The sequence below is a fragment of the Maniola hyperantus genome, chromosome 1 (genome assembly GCF_902806685.2).
Source record: "Maniola hyperantus chromosome 1, iAphHyp1.2, whole genome shotgun sequence".
Lineage (NCBI taxonomy): Eukaryota > Metazoa > Arthropoda > Insecta > Lepidoptera > Nymphalidae > Maniola > Maniola hyperantus.
In genome coordinates, this window is record NC_048536.1 from 1,273,876 (window position 1) to 1,298,181 (window position 24,306).

Here is a 24,306-nt window from a genome sequence, read left to right on the forward strand (position 1 = left end):
ATTATACTGTCTGAAAGGAATAATCTTTGCCATCCGTCGGAGATCCGCCCAAATCTGCCTCGAACCGGCGTCATCGCCGCCCGCCCTACAAATTACCATCACACCTTGCCCTAAGGATAATTAGATGACTGAAGCCTAGTGCAACTATTTCTAGAACAAATCTATTTCATACCACATCTAAGGGATGGGATTAAATAACGGATTTCTATCTACTATCGATAAAACAAAATCGTCACTATCACCATCATCATTATCAACCTACAGGGCACAGACGTCCATTGCTGGACGTATTAGGTATCTTGTAGGGACTTCCATTGCGCCGCCGCCATCTAATTAGAATTTTGATATCATCAGTTCACCTAGTGGGGGGTCTTCCAATGCTGCACTTTCCGTTGCAAGGTCGCCATCCTAGCACTTTGGCATCCGTCTAATAGTTTGAGCTGTGCGTTGATAGATCAGTCAGTCAGTCAAGTTAAAAGTGATGCCCGAGATCGAATCCTCCGACTCCGACTAGGAAGATGTCTTAACTCAACCTTTAAGTCATCACCGCTTTTCCAGGTATTTGGTTCCCATTAACATAACATCGTCACTTACCATCAAGTATAATCGCGATCAAACCTGTCATAACAACCTTTGTTTATGTTGCCCAGCCCAAAGTATGAAGTGATTAGTTGAACTAAGTAATAGCATAGTTTCAATTACGATAGATATAGATATATACCGTAGGTATATCTAACGTCTAACCTAACGTAAGTAGGTATAATATCATCTTACGTTAGGTTAGACAACCTCCCTGGCGCAGTGGGAGGTCGCGGGTTTGATTCCCGGCAGGGGTTTGGAATTTTTTTTTTTTTTAAAGAATATTAGCCATGTTAAATGACAAATATTCCCCTTTCCTCTCCAATTAAGCGTCAGACTTGTGCTAGGAGTAGGTACGACAATAGTGCAACGGGCGGGGTTTGAACCGTCGACCTTTCGGTTTTCAGTCCACTCCTATACCGGTTGAGCTATTGAGGCTTCAATTTCTAAATTTCTGGTCTGGTCTGGTGGGAGGCTTCAGTCGTGGCTAGTTACCACCCTACGTGGCTAGAAACCAAAGGGGTATGGGTTTAATAAAAACTGTATACCTACTTCTTCCAGGTTAGCCCGCTTCCATCTTAGACTGCATCATCACTTACCACCAGGTGACGTTGCAGTGAAGGGCTAAGTTGTATCGGAATTAAAAAAAAGGTACTTAGGTACCTACAGATCACTTAAAAAGCAGACTAAAATCCTAAAGACTTTATTTAGGTTTAAAATTATGTAGGTAGGTACCTAGCCTCTGTAGTATTGTAATTATCATAAGATACGTTACCAACCGCTGCACAGCTTTTTGATAAATAAATAAAAAACCAATAGATAGTGTATTTTAATAAAAAAGAACTTTTTGATTTTTAACACTCGTGTAGTAGGTATAAATTATAAATATTTATTTTAGTTATTGATATTATGTGCTATACAGGGTGTAACTAAAACGCTGGTGAAAACGAAGACAGATGATACCTACTGATGATGATAATGATGATATGACACCACAAAAATAAAACACGAAAAAAATATACAAAAATACTATAGTTTTGTAAAAATTTACAATATATTGCAAATAAAATATCTGACTGACGCTACAGGTCAACGAACGTTGCATAAGTAGGCCACTCGGAGTCAATGCCGCGTCGTGGGCGGGGTATTGACCCAAATTTACAAAAATTGTGGTCAAATTGACACAAAATGTACAAAATGAGGCAAATAATTATTGCTATTGGATTGTGTTTAGGTTGTTTAACAATAATGCTGTTTTTCTTAGCGTTCTGGTTACAATACAACCTGTAGGTATATGGGTACCTACTGCCCATGAGTCCCATGTCAACTACACCTCTCACAGCACTAAAGTGACTCATGCAACTGAGTCGAAAAAATCACAAAATTAATCGTACTTAGTAGTTATACTAGTTGCCAGGTCGCCAAATCTAATAGCCGGACAGACCAGCCAGTAAGGCCGGACATTTGGGTAGAAAGGCCGGACACCCTACATTATTGAGGATTTTGTGTCTTAGTATTAATAGGTACGACAAAAAAATTGTATGTAAAATCAAGCTTTTTTTATTATTGTCATAAAACTTGTTATCAGGCGGCAGGCAACCGACAGTCGAGTCGCCTGCGCGCGGCCACGCTCTTTTGCGAAATGTAAAAAATCTAACAAAAGCCGGACAAGCCGGACACCGTTTATTTTGGCCGGACACGCAATCAAAAAACCTACCTTTGTCCGGCTTTATCCGGACGCCTGGCAACCCTATATGTACCTACTAAGTATATCATGTACCTACCCGTTATCTACAAAATAATTTATTTCTAGTTTTTTGCAAGCATTGGGTAAGTTACCTACAAGCTTCTTAACCTATTTTTAAGTTTTAATAAATTACTTTCTTGCTGCCATAAATTAAAATTCTTCAAGTAACCTAATGTCGAAATGACATTTTATCGTTTACCCGCATTTTAATGCATATCGCAAACGACTTTAGTGTAATCTCGCCTTAAGTAGGTAACTATTCCCTATCTACTCGTATTTAACTATTTTGATAAATAATAAATATTCTAATTATGGATAATATAGGAATGATAGACATGGTATAGGTAGGTAAATATAAGCGCGCATTTCCCAGGTACCACTACCTACTAGGTACCCAATAGGCTACTTGACACTTTTTTAAAGTTGGTCTTAAATGGTTAATATTTGTGCTATTATATCAAAAAAATTAACACTATATTTTTTTGCGCCCTAAAAACCGTAAAACTTTCATTTAAAAATATATTTTTCTTAGACAGGTGAAAACACTGTCGGCCATGTTTGGCCGATAGATTATCTGTGCTCTGACGTCATGCATTTGTAAACAACAGCATAACCTCCCAAAGTTTAATAAACATGACTTCTATACTAGTGTACATGAAAAATATAGTAATTTTCGTTATTGTATCATCCGAGAATGTAAAAAACGCATCGATAAAGACCACAGGAAAGTTGTGGATTAGAGTGCCCAGTGAAATAAATATACGTAACACGCGAAGACTTGCTTAAAGGGATCCTATATGACTAACGACTTCAACCCAAATTTATTTTTGCAAAGATCACTTTGTTGTAATAACTTATTCAATTTATAAAGAGAAAACTATATTTTTTTACGTTTACTATGAGTTTTTAGAAATATATAAAAACTAGCTTATGCTCGTGACTTCGCCCGCGTGGACTTCATAAATTTCAAACCTCCATTTAACCCACTCAGGGGTGGAATTTCAAAAAATCCTTTCCTAGTGGATACCTTCTCTTTACCTACAAAGAACACACCCACCAAATTTCATGTATCTAGGACCAGCTGTTTAGATGTTTAGGCTGTGCGTTGATATATAAGTTAGTCAGGACTCTAAATTTTATATATATGGATACTACGTTAGTCCCCGCGTGACATAGGGATGACATTTCTTTGTTTACATATTTAATGACGTCACATCATGGCTGACAGCGTTTTCTGCGTTTCAAATAAAAATAAAAACTGTATTTTTTAAAATTGGATTTATATATCCATCCTGCGTTTTTAATAATTGTTATTGATATATTTCGTTGTCTTAAGCAAAATACTATAATAAATAATGATTTATTGGACGAAATTAGATATGAGTCAAGTAGCCCATTATTAGGTACCACTGTAGTTAAGTCGTGCGCGATATTAAATTTTAAAAAAACCGGCCAAGTGCGAGTCAGGCTCGCGCAATAAGGGTTCCGTACTACAGTCGTATTTTTTTGACATTTAATATAAAAATTTAAAATAAACGCATAAAAATAAATAAAAATCTATTTTAGAATGTACAGGTGAAGACCTTTCATATGATACCACATTTGATATAGTCACTCACTTCGAAAGTTAAAAATACTAATTATTAGTTCATGACCACAATTAATTTTTTTTTGTGTGATCTAACCCTAAATTCACGGTTTTCAGATTTTTCCCCAAATGTCAGCTATAAGACTAAGCTACCTACCTACCTGCCAAATTTCATGATTCTAGGTCAACGGGAAGTACCCTGTAGGTTTCTTGACAGACACAGACAGACAACAAAGTGATCCTATAAGGGTTCCGTTTTTCCTTTTGAGGTACGGTACCCTAAAAATGAATTTGCAAAAGGTTTATGTATCATGTAATAAATAAAACGTAGAGCTTTTAAATCTATGGCACTGACTTAGCACTTTAAATCACCTCGATAAAAATGGCGGCCTAAAAATAGCTGTTCAGTTTGGCGGCCAATGGCCATACGGATGAAAGTAATGCGAACGTTAGTTCCGTCAGAAAAAATCTAAGTGCCTTGAAATACCCACTTATACAATTTTTAAAATTACAAACTTTTAGCTGATTCTTCTCGGCGGGATGCTGGAAACAAAATAATGGATTTATAATAACGGACGATTCCAAACCGTCAGTCACTGATATGTACGCACTTCCTTAGTTATAACTTAAGCCCAAAAAAGCCTATAAATAAACGCGCGCGAGATTCCATTTTGAAATAATTAATGAGTCTTCAAAAGATTTTTAACATAAATATCAAGTACCTAATAGATAATCTATGGCACAGACTACTTAACACTTTAAAAAACCTCGATAAAAATGGCGGCCTAAAAATAGCTGTACTTTTTAGCGGCCATTTTAGATACGGATAAGTAGCGCAAACTTTACTTTCATCCGAAAAAATCTGAGTGACATAAAAAGGGATTTTTAAAAGCAGAAACTTTTAGGTGATTATCTTCTCGGCGGGATTCTAGGATTTATAATAACGCACTCGTGTTGTCTGTCACTCAGCAGTGTCTAAGTGAAAAAATTTAAGTGCCTTCAAATACCTACGTACTACCCGTGCGCGATAAGTTGAGACTCGCCTGGAATGCAACCCTCCGCCCGCTTCCCCTGTAACTTCCCCTCAAGCTCCCGTGTTGTACTGTAGACAACGCCATTTTTTTAACATCGTAGTCTCGTACTTGCTTACGTCACGCAACAACGACGCGCTACGATTTTTGTCTACAGTACAACCACGCGTCTGTGGCGTCACCGCCCCCCCAGGTCTCAACTTATTGCGCACGAGTAGTATACAATTTTTAAAATTACAAACTTTCAGCGGATTCTTCTCGGCGGGATGCTGGAAACAAAATAATTGGTTTATAATAACGCAGTGTTGTTAAGGGCTGTCATTCAACAGGGTCCGTGGTGTTGGTGGCACTGGTGTCTGTGATCAGCATGAGGACGCGAACGTAGCCGGACGGCTCCTTGATGCTTTTGTTGTACACTATGTTCCTCGCCCACGCCCGGCACCGAATTGCGACCATTAAGTTCGCTGCGAAAATACAATCATAATCATCATCTTAATTTCAACCCATCACCGGTTCACTACTGAGCACGGCCTTGTCTCTCAGAATGAGAAGGGTTTGGACCAATAGCCCACCAAAGTCAAAGTCTTGGGTCAACCACCAACGTTGCTTAACCAGCGTGATCGGCTGATAAGTGTCTTACTTAACTCTTAATCAATACTTGCTTAGCATAGTCAGGAAACTGGTTAAGGTTTGAGATACTCTTCCACGATATGTGTTTCCTACCAATTACAACCCGGGTATCTTTAAAACAAGAGTGAATAGGCATCTTCTAGGTAAACGCGTCCCATCTTAGGCCACATCATCACTTTCCACCAGGCGTGATTGTGGTTAAGCGTTTGCCTATAATGAATAAAAAACCAGGCCAAGTGCGAGACAGGCTCGCGCAATGAGGGTTCCGGACTACAGTCGTATATTTTCGACATTTTGCAGGAGCATTCAAAAACTATGATACATAAAAATAAATAAAAATCTGTTTTAGAATGCGCAGGTGAAGACCTTTCATATGATACCCCACTTGATATATGTAGTTATCTTACTTAGAAAATTGAAAATGCTAATTATTAGTTTATGACCACAATTAAATTTTTTTTGTGAGATGCAACGCTAAATTCACGGTTTTCAGATTTTTCCCCAAATGTCAGCTATAAGATCTACCTTCCTGCCAAATTTCATGATTCTAGGTCAACGGGAAGTACCCTGTAGGTTTCTTGACAGACAGAAGGACAGACAGACAACAAAGTGATCCGATAAGGGTTCCGTTTTTCGTTTTGAGGTACGGAAACCTAAAAAAATAAAAAAAGCATTTGGTTTAAACAAACAGATAAGTCCTTACTTGGTGGGGTAACTTTGATAGCTAGGAGCGGCCTAATGTAGTCGTCTTGGTTCAGGAAGGGGTAGAACCTGCCCGGCAAGCCGATCTACCTACCTGCCAAATTTCATGATTCTAGGTCAACGGGTAGTACCCTGTAGGTTTCTTGACAGACAGGCAGACAGACAACAAAGTGATCCTATAAGGGTTCCGTTTTTCGTTTTGAGGTACGGAAACCTAAAAAAATAAAAAAAGCATTTGGTTTAAACAAACAGATAAGTCCTTACTTGGTGGGGTAACTTTGATAGCTAGGAGCGGCCTTATGTAGTCGTCTTGGTTCAGGAAGGGATAGAACCTGCCCGGTAGGCCTCGGCCCCAGGGATAGTCGATCTGAGTGGCGTTATTGCGCTCGTCCCAACACGATATCCATATTTGTTGGCGCTGCAACGATCAAAAATATAAATCACTAGCTTATTGAACTAGGTACAGCAAACCGCTATTTTACCCCCTTAGGGGTTGAATTGTCAAAAATCCTTTCAGCGGATGCCTAAGCTACGTTATAATAGCTATCTGTACCCGTAGTACAAGATTTTACGTCTCACCAAACCAAACCAAATCCGAGAGTCGAAATACTTCCGCGTTACAGTAAACTGGATCTTAAATGCCTTGTTTTAAAGCTCAAGTTTGTCTACACTTCTACAGCCAGCGCTCCAAGCGGAAACATTGCGAAATTAAAATCAGTGGCATTGAATATTTGACTTTAATTCAAGGCTGTTTAGGTCCATTTTACTGTAACGCGGAAGTATTTCGACTCTCGAATTTGGTTTGGTTTGGCGAGACGTAAAATGTTGTACTACGGGTACTGTATTCTGTATGAAAAGTTTCAGCCCGATCCGTCCAGTGGTTTTAACTGTGCGTTGACAGATTAGTCAGTGACCTTTTCCTTTTTAGGGTTCCGTAGCAAACAAGGAACCCTTATAGTTTCGCCATGTCCGTCCGTCCGTCCTCGGTTACAGGTCAAGGAGTTCTATACGGAACCCTACACTGCGCGTGGCCCGCCACGCTTTATTACAATGGGCTTACCTCGATTTCAGGCAGATCATTTATAAACTGCGTTAAATCTTCAGGCATTTCGACCGGCAGGTCAGCTGCAGCAAAGAAATCAGGCTTCCAGCCGTAGATCTGCAAATGGGAAACATAAGATTAAACCTAAAGAACAAGGACTAGAACCAAAGTTTTTATTTTTATTGCGTGACTAGCTTATTCCCGCGACTTCGTCCGCGTGGACCACACACATTTAAATCCCTATTTTTGAATTTTCAAAAATCCTTTCTTAGCGGATGTCTTCGTCTTAATAGCTACAGCCAGATTCGCCCAGTAGTTTGAGCTGTGCGTTGATATCTATTATCTATGAACTGACTAACTGACTGACTTATCTAAGTCAGTCAGTCAGTCAGTCACCTTTTCCTTTTATATATTTAAAGAAGACTAGCTTATTCCCGCGACTTCATCCGCGTTTACAACACAAATTTCAAATCCCTATTTTACCCTTTCAGGGGTTGAATTTCAGGTCAGTCAGTCAGTCAATCACCTTTTCCTTTTATATATTTAGATGTTCAAAAATATTTTTTTTATAAAAACCGCCAAGTTGCAAATAGACTCGCGCACTGAGGGTTCCGTACTACAGTCGCATTTTTTGACATTTTGCATGATAAATCAAAAAATATATTAAACAAAAATCTGTTTTAAGTAGAATGTAGGTACAGGTCCTCTTTCATAATAATATGATAACCCGGTTGGTATAGTAATCTTCCTTTAAAAGTTGAAAATACTAATTATTAGTTCATGACAACAATTTAATTTTTTTTGTGTGATCTAACCCTTAATTTACGGTTTTCAGATTTTCCCCCAAATGTCAGCTATAAGACCTACCTACCTGCCAAATTTCATGATTCTAGGTCAACGGGAAGTACCCTGTAGGTTTCTAGGACAGACAGACAATGAAGTGATCCTATAAGGGTTCCCTTAATTCCTTTTGAACACAGATCTTTAAAATACTACATAGGTACCTGATTTAGTTTGAGAAAGAAACATGGAGATTCTGGATACCCGTAATTATCTTCTTTTGTACACTTCTCCTTAGACGAGACCCAGGCTTCATTTGTGTACGCTAGAAGGAGAGAAAAACACAATTACCTAACTTAACATAGAGCCTCAATAGCTCAACCGGTAAAGGAGTGGACTGAAAACCGTCGGTTCAAACCCCGCCCGTTGCACTATTGTCGTAGGCACCTACTCCTAGCACAAGCCTGACGCTTAGTTGGAGAGGAAAGGGGAATATTATACATTTAACATGGCTAATATTCTTTAAAAAAAAAATTAAAAAAAAAAAAAAAACTCGCTCCATATTGTTGTGGACGAGGCCAACTGTGAGTGTTCACGTTTCCGTACTTACGTTTCAAAAATTCTTCTAGCTCATGGACGTATTCTTCAATTAATGATGAGTTTAGTGTATTCAGCACTATGGCCCTAGGCCTAGCCGCGACTCCAGGATTTGCACCTGTAATGAAGATTGAAGATTACCAATTGAAGATTATTTAAATGACAAAAGAGCATGGATTTGACCTGCAGCTCGTTCCAGCAACGCACAGGACTGCAAATACTTTTTTATACATGGCATAATATTGTATATCAAATATTTGAAAAGAGCAACCGCCGAGTTTCTTGCTGGTTCTTCTCGATAGGAAAGGCATTCCGAACCAGTGGTAGATGCATCCGACGATTCGAAAGCACTTATGAATGTTTACTGAAAAAAATTTTTTTTTATAATTATTATAAACTAGATGATGCCCGCGACTTCGTACGCGTGGATTTACGTTTTTAAAAATCCTGTGGGAACTCTTAAATTTTCCGGGATAAAAAGTAGCCTATGACCTTCCCCGGGTTGCAAGCTACCTCTGTACCAAATTTCGTCAAAATCGGTTGAACGGTTGAGCCGTGAAAAGCTAGCAGACAGACAGACAGACAGACAGGCAGACAGACACACTGTCGCATTTACAATATTAGTATGGATGTATATAAAGTGGTCATGATTTCTAACGCTGAAAGTAAAATAAGAAGCGGTGTAGGAGATTTCGGCTTCGTAGAGCGTTGTCTCTGTCACTCATACCTATATGACGTTTTATCTGTCTCAACGACAGAGACAACGAGATGTACAATATTTCCTGCCTATTCGGGGGGACCGAAGTTCGATCCCGAGCACGTTCCAACGGGGGTTATAAATATGTGGGGAGTGGGTCCACTAGTACTAGTCTAGAGTAGATACGAGAAGTCTTGGTCTTGGTTTTGTTTTTACTCTAGTTGCCATAAATAGTTACCTAGTATCATAGTTCATCAAATTATGACCTTTGACCTAGTTTATAGAAACGCGTTGCATAGCACCGTTTAATTTATCGGAATAAGTAATTAAAACACCTGGTTTGTTCGGTCGCAGCAATAAGGTATTTGCCTACTTTTGAATTTGATAAATATTATTACTTTATTATAAACTAGGATAAAAATAATGACGTAGGTACACGGAAAAAAATATTAAAATACAGCAAAGATTTACAAAGTTACAGGCATTTTAATTTTGGAGTGGGAGGGTCTTCTATCAAAACTTCTTCTATCTTTCTCGCAAAACGAAAATTTGTATGAACCCGCACGAAGCTACTATGGCATTAGTAGGTGTGACGTCAAACTGCTGTATCGCTGTCTCTGTCTAATCAGAAATATTTAAATGCTTATAACTTTTTGTTATTTGATCGATTTAACTAGTTTTTTCAGTTTACGTCATTATTTTTATTCTAGTATATAATAAAATAATAAAAAATTGGAGTCAAATACCCAATTATAACTACCGCTTCTAATTACCAGTTTCCCATGAACATGACGTAAGAGTGCATACCTCTGCATGCACTCATTCATCCATACTATCCATACTAATATTATAAACTAGATGATGCCCGCGACTTCGTCCGCGTGGATTTAGGCTTTTTAAAAATCCCAGGAACTCTTCAATTTTCCGGGATAATAAGTAGCCCTATGTCCTTTCCCGGGATGTAAGCTAACTCTGTACCAAATTTCATCAAAATCGGTTAAGCTGTTGGGCCGTGAAAAGCCAGCAGACAGACAGACGTTTTCTTGCCGGCCGGCGGTCGGACCACTGCCTTATGCTGTTCTTCATCATCATCATCATCATCATCATCATCATCATCATCAACCAATAGACGTCCACTGCTGGACATAGGTCTCTTGTAGGGACTTCCACACGCCACGGTCTTGCGCCGCCTGGATTCAGCGACTCCCTGCGACTCGTCTGATGTCGTCCGTCCACCTAGTGGGGGGTCTTCCAACACTGCGTTTTCCGGTGCGAGGTCGCCATTCTAGCACCTTGGGACCCCAACGTCTATCGGTTGTACGAACTATGCGGTTCTTGGTGCAATGTATAACAGCCAATAAGTTGTGACTGAGTATCGGTCAATCAAGAATGCGATCTGTTAAGTGCTGTAGCGCTATCAAACTATGGTGGTAAGCCAACTCATTAATCTCTGGCAGGAGACCTTTGCGAGAAGACCTCCTAGTCCTTTGGCGAAAGGGTAGTTCGCTATGGTGTTTCCAGGTCACAACAACACTTGCCTATCAAAGAGCTCTCCAGGATGAAGGTGGGTTTCCTGTCGTCGATGACGCTGAACAGCCCCGCCATGCACAGAGCGAACATCAGCGCCAGCACAGCATAGAACACCGCGTAGAAGGCGAATACTATGCCTGGAACAAGAACATGAAAGATACTGCTTCAAATACGGTGGAAAAACTTAGATTGGATATTTTTACCTTATTTTTACCTTACCTTATTTTTACATTTTTACCTTATTTTTACATTTTTACCTTATTTTTACCTTACCTTATTTTTACATTTTTGCCTTATTTTTACCTTACCTTACCTTATTTTTACACAATAAAATATGTACGAGTAATATTATCAGAACTATGTACACGATGCTAGGTATACCATAACATATTGCATGCTAATAGGCAGAATCTGGCTGTACCTTTTTGTTTTTGTAACATCTCAACTGTTTACCCATATTCGCAATAAAGAAATTTGTATTTGTATTTGTATATTGTATGATCTAAAATGTGATAGCCTAGTGGTTAGGACGTCCGCCTTCTAATCGGAGGTCGGGGATTCGATCCCGGGCACGCACCTCTAACTTTTCGGAGTTATGTGCGTTTTAAGTAATTAAATATCACTTGAATTAACGGTGAGGTAAAACATCGTGAGGAAACCTGCATGCCTGAGAGTTCTCCATAATGTTTCAAAGGTGTGTGAAGTCTACCAATCCGCACATGGCCAGCTTGGTAGACTATGGCCAAACCCTTCTCACTTTGAGAGGAGACCCGTGCTCTGTAGTGAGCCGGCGATGGGTTGATCATGATGATGTATGATCACGAATCAAGTAATTACTAGTTGCCTATGTTTCAGTAGCTTTGTAAGAGTCTAGATTAGACTTGAATAGACAATTTTTAGGGTTCCGTACCCAAAGAGTAAAACGGTACCCTTTTACTAAGACTCCGCTGTACGTCCGTCTGTCATCAGGCGTGTCTCATGAACCGCGATAGTTAGACAGTTGTTTTCACAGTTGATGTATTTCCGTTGAAGCTAGAACAACAAATACTAAAAAACAGAATAAAATAAAAATTTAAGGGGGCTCCCATACAGCGAACGTGATTTTTTACCGTTTTTATAGATAACTAGCTGCCCCGGCGAACTTCGTACCGCCTAACAGTCGATTCTTTTTCAGGATTTTTTTAAATTTTTCTCTCCGTAAGAACCATCTTCGTACTTCAAGGAGTACCTATTATGATTTTTGTTTTAGGGTTCCGTACCTCAAAAGGAAAAACGGAACCCTTATAGTATCACTTTGTTATATATAGAAGATGGTACGGAGAACCCTTCGTGCGCGAGTCCGACTCGCACTTGGCCAGTTTTTATTTGTTAATTTAACATCCATACTATAATATTATTATAAATGTGAAAGTGTATCTGTCTGTCTGTCTGCTAGCTTTTCACGGCTCAACCGTTCAACCAATTTTGACGAAATTTGGTACAGAGATAGCTTGCGTCCCGGGGTAGGACATTGGATTTTATCCCGTAAAATTGAAGGGTTCACACAGGATTTTTAAAAACCTAAATCCAAGCGGACGAAGTCGCGGGCATCAACTAGTTACTCATATTATCACGAATGTCCCCAAACAAAAGGTCAGTCCCCGTGGGCCCGATGTATTTACTAAGGACGTAGAATGCGTCCGTCAGCTATTTCCGTCCCTACAGTTTTAGATGCGCTGACGTCCGAACCGAGCGAATTATAGGTAGTATGTCTCTTTCGTTATACAGATTATAATGCTTATCTATTACTCATCTCGACCCATCTGCTACTAAATTGGCCGAAGTTTTATGATCAAAACTTTTTTCCTAATCTCTGACAGTCACTTTTCTGGTTGGATTAGCATGGGAACGAAATCTTCTAAATATATAAAAGGATTGACTGACTGACTGATCTATCAACGCACAGCTCAAACTACTGGACGGATCGGGCTGAAATTTGGCATGCTGATAGCTATTATGACGTAGGCATCCGCTAAGAAACGATTTTTGAAAATTCAACTCCTAAGGGGGTGAAATAGGGGTTGAAATTTTGTAGTCCACGCGGACGAAGTCACGAGCATAAGCTAGTCTAAATATATAAAAGGATTGACTGACTGACTGATCTATCAACGCACGGCGCAAACTACTGGACGGATCGGGCTGAAATTTGGCATGCAGATAGCTATTAGGACGTAGGCATCCGCTAAGAAAGGATTTTTGAAAATTCAACTCCTAAGGGAGTGAAATAGGGGTTTTAAATTTGTGTAGTTCACGCACCCGACATGGTGATGGTTACTTACATTACGTCACAAATTGTGACGTAATTTGCGCCCCATATTAGGGCGCGACCACGTTCACAGGGAATATGGGTTCTAATAAAAATTCAAGCTATTATAATGGACTACCTACTTAAATTTTAATAAACGGGTTCTCCAATATAATAGGAACGAGCTGGGAAGCGACAAAGGCAAGGTTAAAGGAGGGGCTGACGACTGCATTCATGCTGAAATTATACAAAAGCTATACAAATTCGACCAGCCGTAATGCAAATCTGGGTACGGGCCTGACTGATAACTGCAGAAAAACATTTGTAACCGACTTCAAAAAATAGGAGGTTCTCATTTCGTACGAATCTTTTTTTTCTAAACGAATGCATTATAATAGAATAGAACTAAATAACTCATCTGTGCGTTGATAGATCAGTATAGAATATCATAGAATAGAATGTTTTTTTATTCATGTAAACTTTTTACAAGTACTTATGAATAGTCAGGTAGTTTTAATTTACCACTGGTTCGGAATGCCGTTCCTACCGAGTAGAACCAGCAAGAAACTCGGCGGTTTTCAGAAGTCAGTCAGTCAATCCTTTTATATACCTAACTATTTAGATTTTTGAGGCAAAAATAAATTTGTGATCGAGATAAGTAGGTAAGTCAAGAGTGCATTCCGATAAACATTTTTATTGGAGATTTATTTTTGTCAAATTATTATTATCTTTATTTCAGTAGGTAAACACTTTACGCCTACTCGCGTCCTAAGACTGGGGGCACACGATGCGTTGCGGCGCCGCACCGCAAAGATTTCACCGTATCAGCGGGCACACGAGCGGTGCGGCGCCGCAGCGTTGTTATGTCGCAGTGCCGCCGTAGCAGCACGTTGGACGGTAGGTAGATTAACAAAAACGACTGAGCGGTGCCGCTCCGACGTAGCAACGGATTCACCCCTTCCCACCTCGTCTCAGTGGTTGCAAGACCGGTGCGGCGCCGGAGCGCATCGTGTGACATGCCACAGATATTTGTATGTAAGACGATGCAGCGACACCGCTCCGGCGCCGCAACGCATCGTGTGCCCCCGCTCTCACAGCTCACCGGCGCCGCAACGCATCGTGTGCCCCCGCTCTCACAGCTCACCGGCGCCGCAACGCATCGTGTGCCCCCGCTCTCACAGCTCACCGGCGCCGCAACGCATCGTGTGCCCCCGCCCTCACAGCTCACCGGCGCCGCAACGCATCGTGTGCCCCCGCTCTCACAGCTCACCGGCGCCGCAACGCATCGTGTGCCCCCGCTCTCACAGCTCACCGGCGCCGCAACGCATCGTGTGCCCCCGCTCTCACAGCTCACCGGCGCCGCAACGCATCGTGTGCCCCCGCTCTCACAGCTCACCGGCGCCGCAACGCATCGTGTGCCCCCGCTCTCACAGCTCACCGGCGCCGCAACGCATCGTGTGCCCCCGCTCTCACAGCTCACCGGCGCCGCAACGCATCGTGTGCCCCCGCTCTCACAGCTCACCGGCGCCGCAACGCATCGTGTGCCCCCGCTCTCACAGCTCACCGGCGCCGCAACGCATCGTGTGCCCCCGCTCTCACAGCTCACCGGCGCCGCAACGCATCGTGTGCCCCCGCTCTCACAGCTCACCGGCGCCGCAACGCATCGTGTGCCCCCGCTCTCACAGCTCACCGGCGCCGCAACGCATCGTGTGCCCCCGCTCTCACAGCTCACCGGCGCCGCAACGCATCGTGTGCCCCCGCTCTCACAGCTCACCGGGCGCCGCAACGCATCGTGTGCCCCCGCTCTCACAGCTCACCGGCGCCGCAACGCATCGTGTGCCCCCGCTCTCACAGCTCACCGGCGCCGCAACGCATCGTGTGCCCCCCGCTCTCACAGCTCACCGGCGCCGCAACGCATCGTGTGCCCCCGCTCTCACAGCTCACCGGCGCCGCAACGCATCGTGTGCCCCCGCTCTCACAGCTCACCGGCGCCGCAACGCATCGTGTGCCCCCGCTCTCACAGCTCACCGGCGCCGCAACGCATCGTGTGCCCCCGCTCTCACAGCTCACCGGCGCCGCAACGCATCGTGTGCCCCCGCTCTCACAGCTCACCGGCGCCGCAACGCATCGTGTGCCCCCGCTCTCACAGCTCACCGGCGCCGCAACGCATCGTGTGCCCCCGCTCTCACAGCTCACCGGCGCCGCAACGCATCGTGTGCCCCCGCTCTCACAGCTCACCGGCGCCGCAACGCATCGTGTGCCCCCGCTCTCACAGCTCACCGGCGCCGCAACGCATCGTGTGCCCCCGCTCTCACAGCTCACCGGCGCCGCAACGCATCGTGTGCCCCCGCTCTCACAGCTCACCGGCGCCGCAACGCATCGTGTGCCCCCGCTCTCACAGCTCACCGGCGCCGCAACGCATCGTGTGCCCCCGCTCTCACAGCTCACCGGCGCCGCAACGCATCGTGTGCCCCCGCTCTCACAGCTCACCGGCGCCGCAACGCATCGTGTGCCCCCGCTCTCACAGCTCACCGGCGCCGCAACGCATCGTGTGCCCCCGCTCTCACAGCTCACCGGCGCCGCAACGCATCGTGTGCCCCCGCTCTCACAGCTCACCGGCGCCGCAACGCATCGTGTGCCCCCGCTCTCACAGCTCACCGGCGCCGCAACGCATCGTGTGCCCCCGCTCTCACAGCTCACCGGCGCCGCAACGCATCGTGTGCCCCCGCTCTCACAGCTCACCGGCGCCGCAACGCATCGTGTGCCCCCGCTCTCACAGCTCACCGGCGCCGCAACGCATCGTGTGCCCCCGCTCTCACAGCTCACCGGCGGCGCCGCAACGCATCGTGTGCCCCCGCTCTCACAGCTCACCGGCGCCGCAACGCATCGTGTGCCCCCGCTCTCACAGCTCACCGGCGCCGCAACGCATCGTGTGCCCCCGCTCTCACAGCTCACCGGCGCCGCAACGCATCGTGTGCCCCCGCTCTCACAGCTCACCGGCGCCGCAACGCATCGTGTGCCCCCGCTCTCACAGCTCACCGGCGCCGCAACGCATCGTGTGCCCCCGCTCTCACAGCTCACCGGCGCCGCAACGCATCGTGTGCCCCCGCCCTCACAGCTCACCGGCGCCGCAACGCATCGTGTGCCCCCGCTCTCACAGCTCACCGGCGCCGCAACGCATCGTGTGCCCCCGCTCTCACAGCTCACCGGCGCCGCAACGCATCGTGTGCCCCCGCTCTCACAGCTCACCGGCGCCGCAACGCATCGTGTGCCCCCGCTCTCACAGCTCACCGGCGCCGCAACGCATCGTGTGCCCCCGCTCTCACAGCTCACCGGCGCCGCAACGCATCGTGTGCCCCCGCTCTCACAGCTCACCGGCGCCGCAACGCATCGTGTGCCCCCGCTCTCACAGCTCACCGGCGCCGCAACGCATCGTGTGCCCCCGCTCTCACAGCTCACCGGCGCCGCAACGCATCGTGTGCCCCCGCTCTCACAGCTCACCGGCGCCGCAACGCATCGTGTGCCCCCGCTCTCACAGCTCACCGGCGCCGCAACGCATCGTGTGCCCCCGCTCTCACAGCTCACCGGCGCCGCAACGCATCGTGTGCCCCCGCTCTCACAGCTCACCGGCGCCGCAACGCATCGTGTGCCCCCGCTCTCACAGCTCACCGGCGCCGCAACGCATCGTGTGCCCCCGCTCTCACAGCTCACCGGCGCCGCAACGCATCGTGTGCCCCCGCTCTCACAGCTCACCGGCGCCGCAACGCATCGTGTGCCCCCGCTCTCACAGCTCACTCCCGCCATCATGTTGTTATTTTGTTTTTCGTTTGATTTAATTTTAATTTAATTAAGTCAGTGACCTTTTATCATGCTTTTTAGAGTTCCGTACCCAAAGGGTAAAACGGGGCTCCATTACTAAGACTCCGTGATACCTCCGTGAACTGTAAAATTTTGACAGTTGAAATTTTCACAGATGATGTATTTCTGTTGCCGCTCTAACAACAAATACACAACAACAGAATAAAATAAATATTTAAGGGGGCTTCCATACAACAAACGTGATTTTTGCTCGTTTTATAGATAATGGTACGGAACCCTTCGTGCGCGAGTCCGACTCGCACTTGGCCGGTTTTTTTTAATTCCAACGACACGTACGAGCTACGAAGCGGTTTGCCTCCTCGTTTCTAATTCGAATTAGAAACGCGGGACCCCTACAATTTAAATGTGGGTACCTCCAAGTCAAGAGTCATGCATCTTCATTATGTTAGGATGTACAATATTTATATTCTTAGGATGTACCCAGGTTCGATTCTCGGTAACTATCCCTTAATCCACTAGTACATCATCATCATCATGATCAACCTATCACCGGCTCACTACAGTGCACAGGTCTCCTCTCAGAGTGAGAAGGGTTTTTGGCCATAGTCTACCACGCTGGCTAAGTGCGGATTGGCAGACACTAGTACATACTTAGTGATTATATGAAACTAGCTGACGCTCGCGACTTTGTACGCGTGGGTTTAGGTTTTAAAAATCCCGTGGGAACTCTTTGATTTTCTGGGATAAAAAGTAGCCTATGTCACTCTCCACTCCAGGCCTTAAACTCACTTAAACTATACCCATGCAAAACTTCACGTCGATCAGTCGCTCCGTTGCGACGTGATTGAAGGACAAACCAACAAACAAACACACTTTCGCATTTATAATAGGGGTACTGATTTTCCTCCTCCCCGAGGAAAAGTCATCTTTGCGACGGCAAAGACGCACACTTATTATAACTTATTTCTATACATTTCTATCATTTTAATTCCTATTATGGACTTGCTTATGCTCGCGACTTCGTCCGCGTGGACTACACAAATTTCAAACCCATATTTTATCCCTTTCGGTGTTGAATTTTGAAAAATCCTTTCTTAGTGGATGCCAACGTCATAATCTGCATGCCAAACAGCCCGGATTATATTACGGACTAGCTTATGCTCGCGACTTCGTCCGCGTGGACTACAAAATTTCAAATCCCTATTGGAGTTGAATTTTCAAAAATCCTTTCTTAGCGGATGCCTACGTCATAATAGCTATCTGCATGCCAAATTTCAGCCCAATCCGTCCAGTAGATTGAGCTGTGCGTTGATAGATCAGTCAGTCAGTCAGTCAGTCAGTCAGTCAGTCAGTCAGTCACCTTTTCCTTTTATATATATAGATTATGTGATGGTAGGCAACTGGCAAGTGGCAACAATAGTTCGGTATTGTGTCCGTGTAGTCAATTTGTATCGATTGCATGTTGATTTGCGCCCAAGGCTCGATCGGTCGCCATTCATCGATCTCTATCATTGTATTCCGATCCACTCCTACTGAATAACCTACCTAGGTCAAGGCCACAGCTGTTATTAGGTTTAAAAGTTTAAGGATTTCGCACATACGAGTATTTCACAGGACTTTGATTTGATTTTGCTTTCAGTTTCAATGATTTGTTTTATTTTTTAACAGACTTACGAAAAGGAGGTGGTTCTCAACTCCCGTTTTTTAGGGTTCCGTACCTCAAAAGGAAAAACGGAACCCTTATAGGATCACTTTGTTGTCTGTCTGTCTGTCCGTCTGAATGTCAAGAAACCTACAGGGTACTTACCGTTGACCTAGAATCATGAAATTTGGCAGGAAGGTGGGTCTTATATCTGACATTTGGGGAAAAATCTGAAAACCGTGAATTTAGGGTTAGATCACACAAAAAAAAAATTGTGGTCATGAACTAATAATTAGTATTTTCAACTTTCGAAGTGAGTGACTATATCAAGTGGGGTATCATATGAAAGGTCTTCGCCTGTACATTCTAAAACAGATTTTTATTTATTTTTATGCATCATAGTTTTTGAATTATCGTGCAAAATGTCGAAAAAATACGACTGTAGTACGGAACCCTCATTGCGCGAGCCTGACTCGCACTTGGCCGGTTTTTTATTCATACAGGAACTGTATATCCATACTAAGTTACCTATATCACAGAATAAGGAACAGGGTGTAACCATGCCAGAACGCTAACAAAAAAGAAGACAGGTGATAGTATTGATGATTACTGATATGATTCCACAAAAACCGGCCAAGTGCGAGTCAGGCTCGCGCAACGAGGGTTCCGTGCAAGAGTCCTATTTTTTTCGAAATATTGCACGATAATTCAAAAACTATGATGCATAAAAATAAATAAAAACCTGTTTTAGAATGCACAGGTGAAGACCTTTCATATGATACCCCACTTGATATAGTTATCTTACTTCAAATATTGAAAATACTAATTTTAGTTCATGACCACAACTTAATTTTTTTTGTGTGATTTAACCACAAATTCTCCGTTTTTCCTTTTGAGGTACGGAACCCTAAAAAACGCGAAAAAATAAATAAAAAATATATATATCTACTCGGACGAAGTCGCGGGTATCATCTAGTCACTACCCATATTATGAAATGCGAAAGTGTGTTTGTTTGTTGATTTGTTGGTTTGCCCTTCAATCACGTCGCAACGGTGCAACGGATTGACGTGATATTTTGCCTGGGTATAGATAAAGACCTGGAGAATGACATAGGCTACTTTTAATCCCGGAAAATCAAAGAGTTCCCACGGGATTTTTAAAAACCTAATTCCACGCGGACAAAGTCGCTAGATAAGATAGATTTGAATTAACTAGACCTTGAAAATTGCCAGTTCAAGAAAGATGCCACCCACGCCTCTGTTCAGCCGGTGTGCGTTGCGCTTAAGAGCATAATATTGTCAATGCATTTGGCATATTATTTTGAAGATGAGATTGCATATACGAGACGAGATGCGTAGTTGTGTCGAAATAGGTTCAGCCTTTCAATCATCCTGTCCAAACAGACAAAAATGCAAAACCGAAATCGCGGCAAAATTAGTAGATAAATAAATAATTTTCACCATTCAGTTTTTCAATTATCATAAATAGGTACCTAGCTACAAACAGCGATTATATTTTCATATAGTTAAGTATGAGTAATCTAAAATATGAACGTTAACCTTTGACCCAATTCGCTCTATGCCCTTATTATAAGATTTAAAAAAAAAACAATTCAACTCACCCCATCGTTTTGGAGTCCTTCCCAAAAATGTTTTCTCTTCCGGATCGTAGATAGCTCTTAGGGCCCTTTCACAAAACGGTCTGTTAGGAGGCGGCGCGCGGGCCCAAGACGACTCCAAGCCATTCGATTTCGATTTACTGGCCATTAAAAAAAAATATAAATTCAAAAATGGAATTCGTCTAGCTTATTTAAATAGTGTAAGTTTATTTTTTACGCCAGTGCGCGATCGACCGTCACGCGGTACGTAGTAAATCCGACTGCGGTAGCATGCGCATACGCAAGCATGGTACACACGTGCAAGATGTTGAATAACATGTGTGCAGCGAGCGATCCGATTTCATAATTCTCGACTCTAGTATCATAAGGTCGGATGTGGATTTTTGCTACTTTTCAGGAGAGCCAAAACAAAAATGCTAGGGAAATCGGGTCATAATTTCTTAACTACTAGAGATACAATTTCAGTTGTTTTTGTAATATTTAACACTTAACTGTACCTATCATTAACCATTACTAGAAATACTTTATCATTAATAAATAAAATATAAACTCACAATTTCTTCAAAATGGACGATATGCGACTTTATGCTGGTAATATTCGTAACTGTGCTAAAAAATTGTGTGCATAAGTTGTAAACCGACTTTATGGCTGCAATTTTTACTATTACAAATTTGAAATAAAAGTCGGATCTATTACTTAATATTTCATAATACGTCTTAACTGATTATACAGTAGTAATATTCGGACAAAAGATCACAGTAGTTATCTCACAAAAATCATTTAGGAGTTTTGTGAGATAGCAACAATGTACCTATGTGATTTTTCTGAAACTGATTAGTTAGATCTGAAACATAATAATTGCATTCGCCCGATAGTCTGACCATTGCATCCGTGTAAACCTTGTGACTTCTGAATGAATGAAAATAACATTTACAAATTCACAAATAAAGCCCATTAACTAAAAACAACGGCCAAAAATTGGAAAAAAAAATTACAAAGTACTTAATTAGAAACCTACAGTGGGCCAAACATTTTTTGTGGAATTGCATACATGACGGTTACATCAATATAGAAATCTAAAACATGCCAACATAGCCTGATTTTCCTTATAATGATTAGGTACGTAAAGTAAGAATGGAGGTCAGCAGGTGCCTACTGCAAAAGTTGGTTATATTTTACAGTGGATAATGGTTTCTCATTATGTCGTATATTGGTCGAAAGCGGGGAAGAATTTTAAGTTTATATGTACCTATAACATACTAATGAAATACAAAAAAGTCTTCTTTAAAGTAGTTTTTATAAAATAATAACACCCAGCATTATTGCGTTAGTTGTAGCCAGGTAATATATTCCGAAATCTGAAAATCCCCGCCGTTCTTATTTTTTTTTTTTTTGATATAACAAACGGTCCTGATATATTATCACCTTTGTAAAGGGATGTGGTCTTTAAAAATATGTTGTAGTGCCAAATCAAACTTATCAAAAAGTTTTGTTTCCTTCGCATGTTCTTGTAAACTGTGACCAATCTCTTAGTTTAGTAATCTGCATTGTTTTCAGCTGTTCCCTTTTTTTCTATTTGTGCATGGATTACATCTTACTCCACGTAGGTACATTTTGCATTTTAGCATAAAGCTTGTGATTTATCATCTTTTAGTGTGGTAATCCTTATAATAATCATAAGTAAGACATAACGATTATCATGCTCCGATTATGACTGACACAATTATCAGACCACAAAGTCAATTCTTCAACAATTTCGAGAATACTTTGTTTCTTCTCTAGTAGATTAATGAAATAAGACAAGATACTGTTTTATTCCTTCCGCTGCAGCTGATGTTTGCAGACCACATTAAAGTAGCAACACTGCTGGTAGCATCATGAATCGTTTTTAAGGTGCAGAAACTACGTAGGTATAAGGATTTACTGTTAGTCAAATCCGGCATTGCCACTTTTGTAATAAAAAAAATACTTTCTGCTTTCTTGAAAATTCCATTGCTTCTGTTTCGACTGTTCTTTATAACAGATACTTATTTTAACTGTTTCTTTCGTGTTTTAGTTAAGTTTTTTATTTTTTTACTTTCACTTTTATTAGTTGTTTAATTAATAAATTAATTTATACTACATTTATATTTAAATTAACATAATCTAAAGTTCCTATAATTAGGTATGTTTCGTTAGAATCACTATCATCACATATTGTAGGTACCTTATAATTTCTGCTCTCGATTAATATCAAATTCGGTCGATTATAAGACGGGTAAAGAAGAAAATAATTGATTAGGTACTCTAATTTTTTAAGGCTACCTTAAAAACCTAGTTTTTGAACTGATGATTTGAACTGTGATTCATAAAAAACACCATAAATGCACGGTTTTTTGCTTAGTGGGGCTTTATTATAATATATGTTTAGATTTCCATGGTATGATTTTCGTGGTCCTAAAAGATTTTCTAGTCTACATTTTCAGAGCTTTATTCTGGCTCTTTACTTTTTTCCCGCAGTTTAGTCCAAAATTTTGGTGAAATAGGATGGATCTCTTACCTATTAATCACATCAACTTTAATGTAGTCACAAACAAAAAGCTTTATTTCAACTTACTTCCATAAATTTTATTGCAAAATTATTTATATTACAAGGCAAAAAGTCTTAAATGATTCACAGTCCAAATATTAATACAAAAAATTCGAAGCATAACATCTGTTGTGATTTTACCTAACAAAATTATTACATATTTTTGAAGCAGAAGTGCGTAACTGCAGTACCAGCTAGTATTACAAATAAACTTATTTCGTAGCATAATGGTCGAACTCAAAATGCATCTATCATTTTTCTCCATTGCTTTGGTGCATACATACGCAAGTCAAAAAATATAATTATGGTTCTCCAAATTTTTAGAATGTGTTCAGATACGACATTATGCATGTATTTATCTTTGCAACGAAAAGAGATAGAAATACTGGTGTCAGCTTGGCAGAAAGAGCCCGAAATGCTCATTACCTTTATGTAAAAAAGTGAGTTTGGTCGGAAGTACACATCCGACCTTATGATACTAGAGTCGAGAATTATTATACACAAACTGAGGGTTTGTAGTTGTGTCCATGCCGATATATTTATGGATAACTAGATTTCTGTATTAATCAATGCTGCTAAACATTAGTTTTCCTACCTACTTATTATCAAATCGTTTCGTGAAGTTTTCTTTACTTAAGTACTTATTTCAGCCGTGATAGCCTAGTGGTTAGGACATCCGCCTTCTAATCGGAAGTCGGGGATTCGATCCCGAGCACGCACTTCTAACTTTTAGGAGGTCGGGGGTTCAATCCCGGGCACGCACCTCTAAGTTTTCGGAGTTAGTGCGTTTTAAGTAATTAAATATCACTTGCTTTTAATGGTGAAGGAAAACATCGTGAGGAAACCTGCATGCCTGAGAGTTCTCCATAATCTTCTCAAAGGTGTGTGAAGTCTACCAATCCGCACATGGCCAGCGTGGTAGACTATATGACCAAAACCCTTCTCTCTGAGAGGAGACCCGTACTCTGTAGTGAGCCGGCGATCATGATGATGATGATACACAAACTGAGGGTTTGTAGTTTTGTCCATGCCCATGTATTTATGGATAACTAAGCGTTTGCTGTATTAATCAACGCTACTAAACATATTAGTTTATTTAGTCTTTGATTTAAAATTCATTTTTCGCCCTTTTTTAGCAATACCTACTAATAAGAAAAAATGCAAATCCTTTAAATTTAGTTTAGACAAAGACATGAAACTCAAACTTAAATTATTTATTCAGAATAGGTAAAATGTTACGCTTATCTACTGATGGTCAAAATTGTTAATTTGTATGATGATATTGTGGTGATAATAAATACGTACTTAAAAAAAACAAAAAAAAATTAATAACCAACTTCAATAACCACAAACACAAAAATTAAAAAATAATTTAATTTATTACCCAATATATTTTGTATACAAGAGTGATTGTAGTTCTATTGCAATATTTTTTGGTGCTGGAGAAAC

The 24,306-nt window shown here is 42.0% G+C and overlaps 3 protein-coding genes across 4 annotated transcripts in view; 2 read left to right on the top strand and 1 right to left on the bottom strand.

The window, feature by feature from the left end:
• The window catches only part of EMC5 (ER membrane protein complex subunit 5), a 216,113-nt gene that overhangs the window by 178,282 nt on the left and 13,525 nt on the right, over nucleotides 1-24,306 (top strand). The gene's annotated exons all lie outside the window — the stretch shown is intronic.
• The window catches only part of LOC117984634 (sodium/potassium-transporting ATPase subunit beta-2-like), a 176,072-nt gene that overhangs the window by 28,711 nt on the left and 123,055 nt on the right, over nucleotides 1-24,306 (top strand). The window lies entirely within an intron of this gene.
• Nucleotides 4,195-20,587, bottom strand: LOC117989389 (sodium/potassium-transporting ATPase subunit beta-1-like). 2 transcript variants are annotated; one of them, XM_069500966.1, is made up of 9 exons: nucleotides 20,291-20,587; nucleotides 10,932-11,060; nucleotides 8,710-8,814; nucleotides 8,324-8,424; nucleotides 7,338-7,436; nucleotides 6,610-6,695; nucleotides 6,279-6,346; nucleotides 4,682-5,409; nucleotides 4,195-4,286 (listed from the first exon to the last, which is right to left on the bottom strand). In XM_069500966.1, the coding sequence occupies exons 1-8, from the start codon at nucleotides 20,433-20,435 to the stop codon at nucleotides 5,264-5,266; spliced, it is 879 nt and encodes a 292-aa protein (XP_069357067.1). In that variant the 5' UTR covers nucleotides 20,436-20,587; the 3' UTR covers nucleotides 4,195-4,286; nucleotides 4,682-5,263. The 2 variants fall into 2 exon arrangements, with proteins under 2 accessions (XP_069357067.1, XP_034832672.1); XM_034976781.2 differs by lacking the exon at nucleotides 6,279-6,346 and having other exon boundaries at nucleotides 6,542-6,695; nucleotides 20,291-20,585.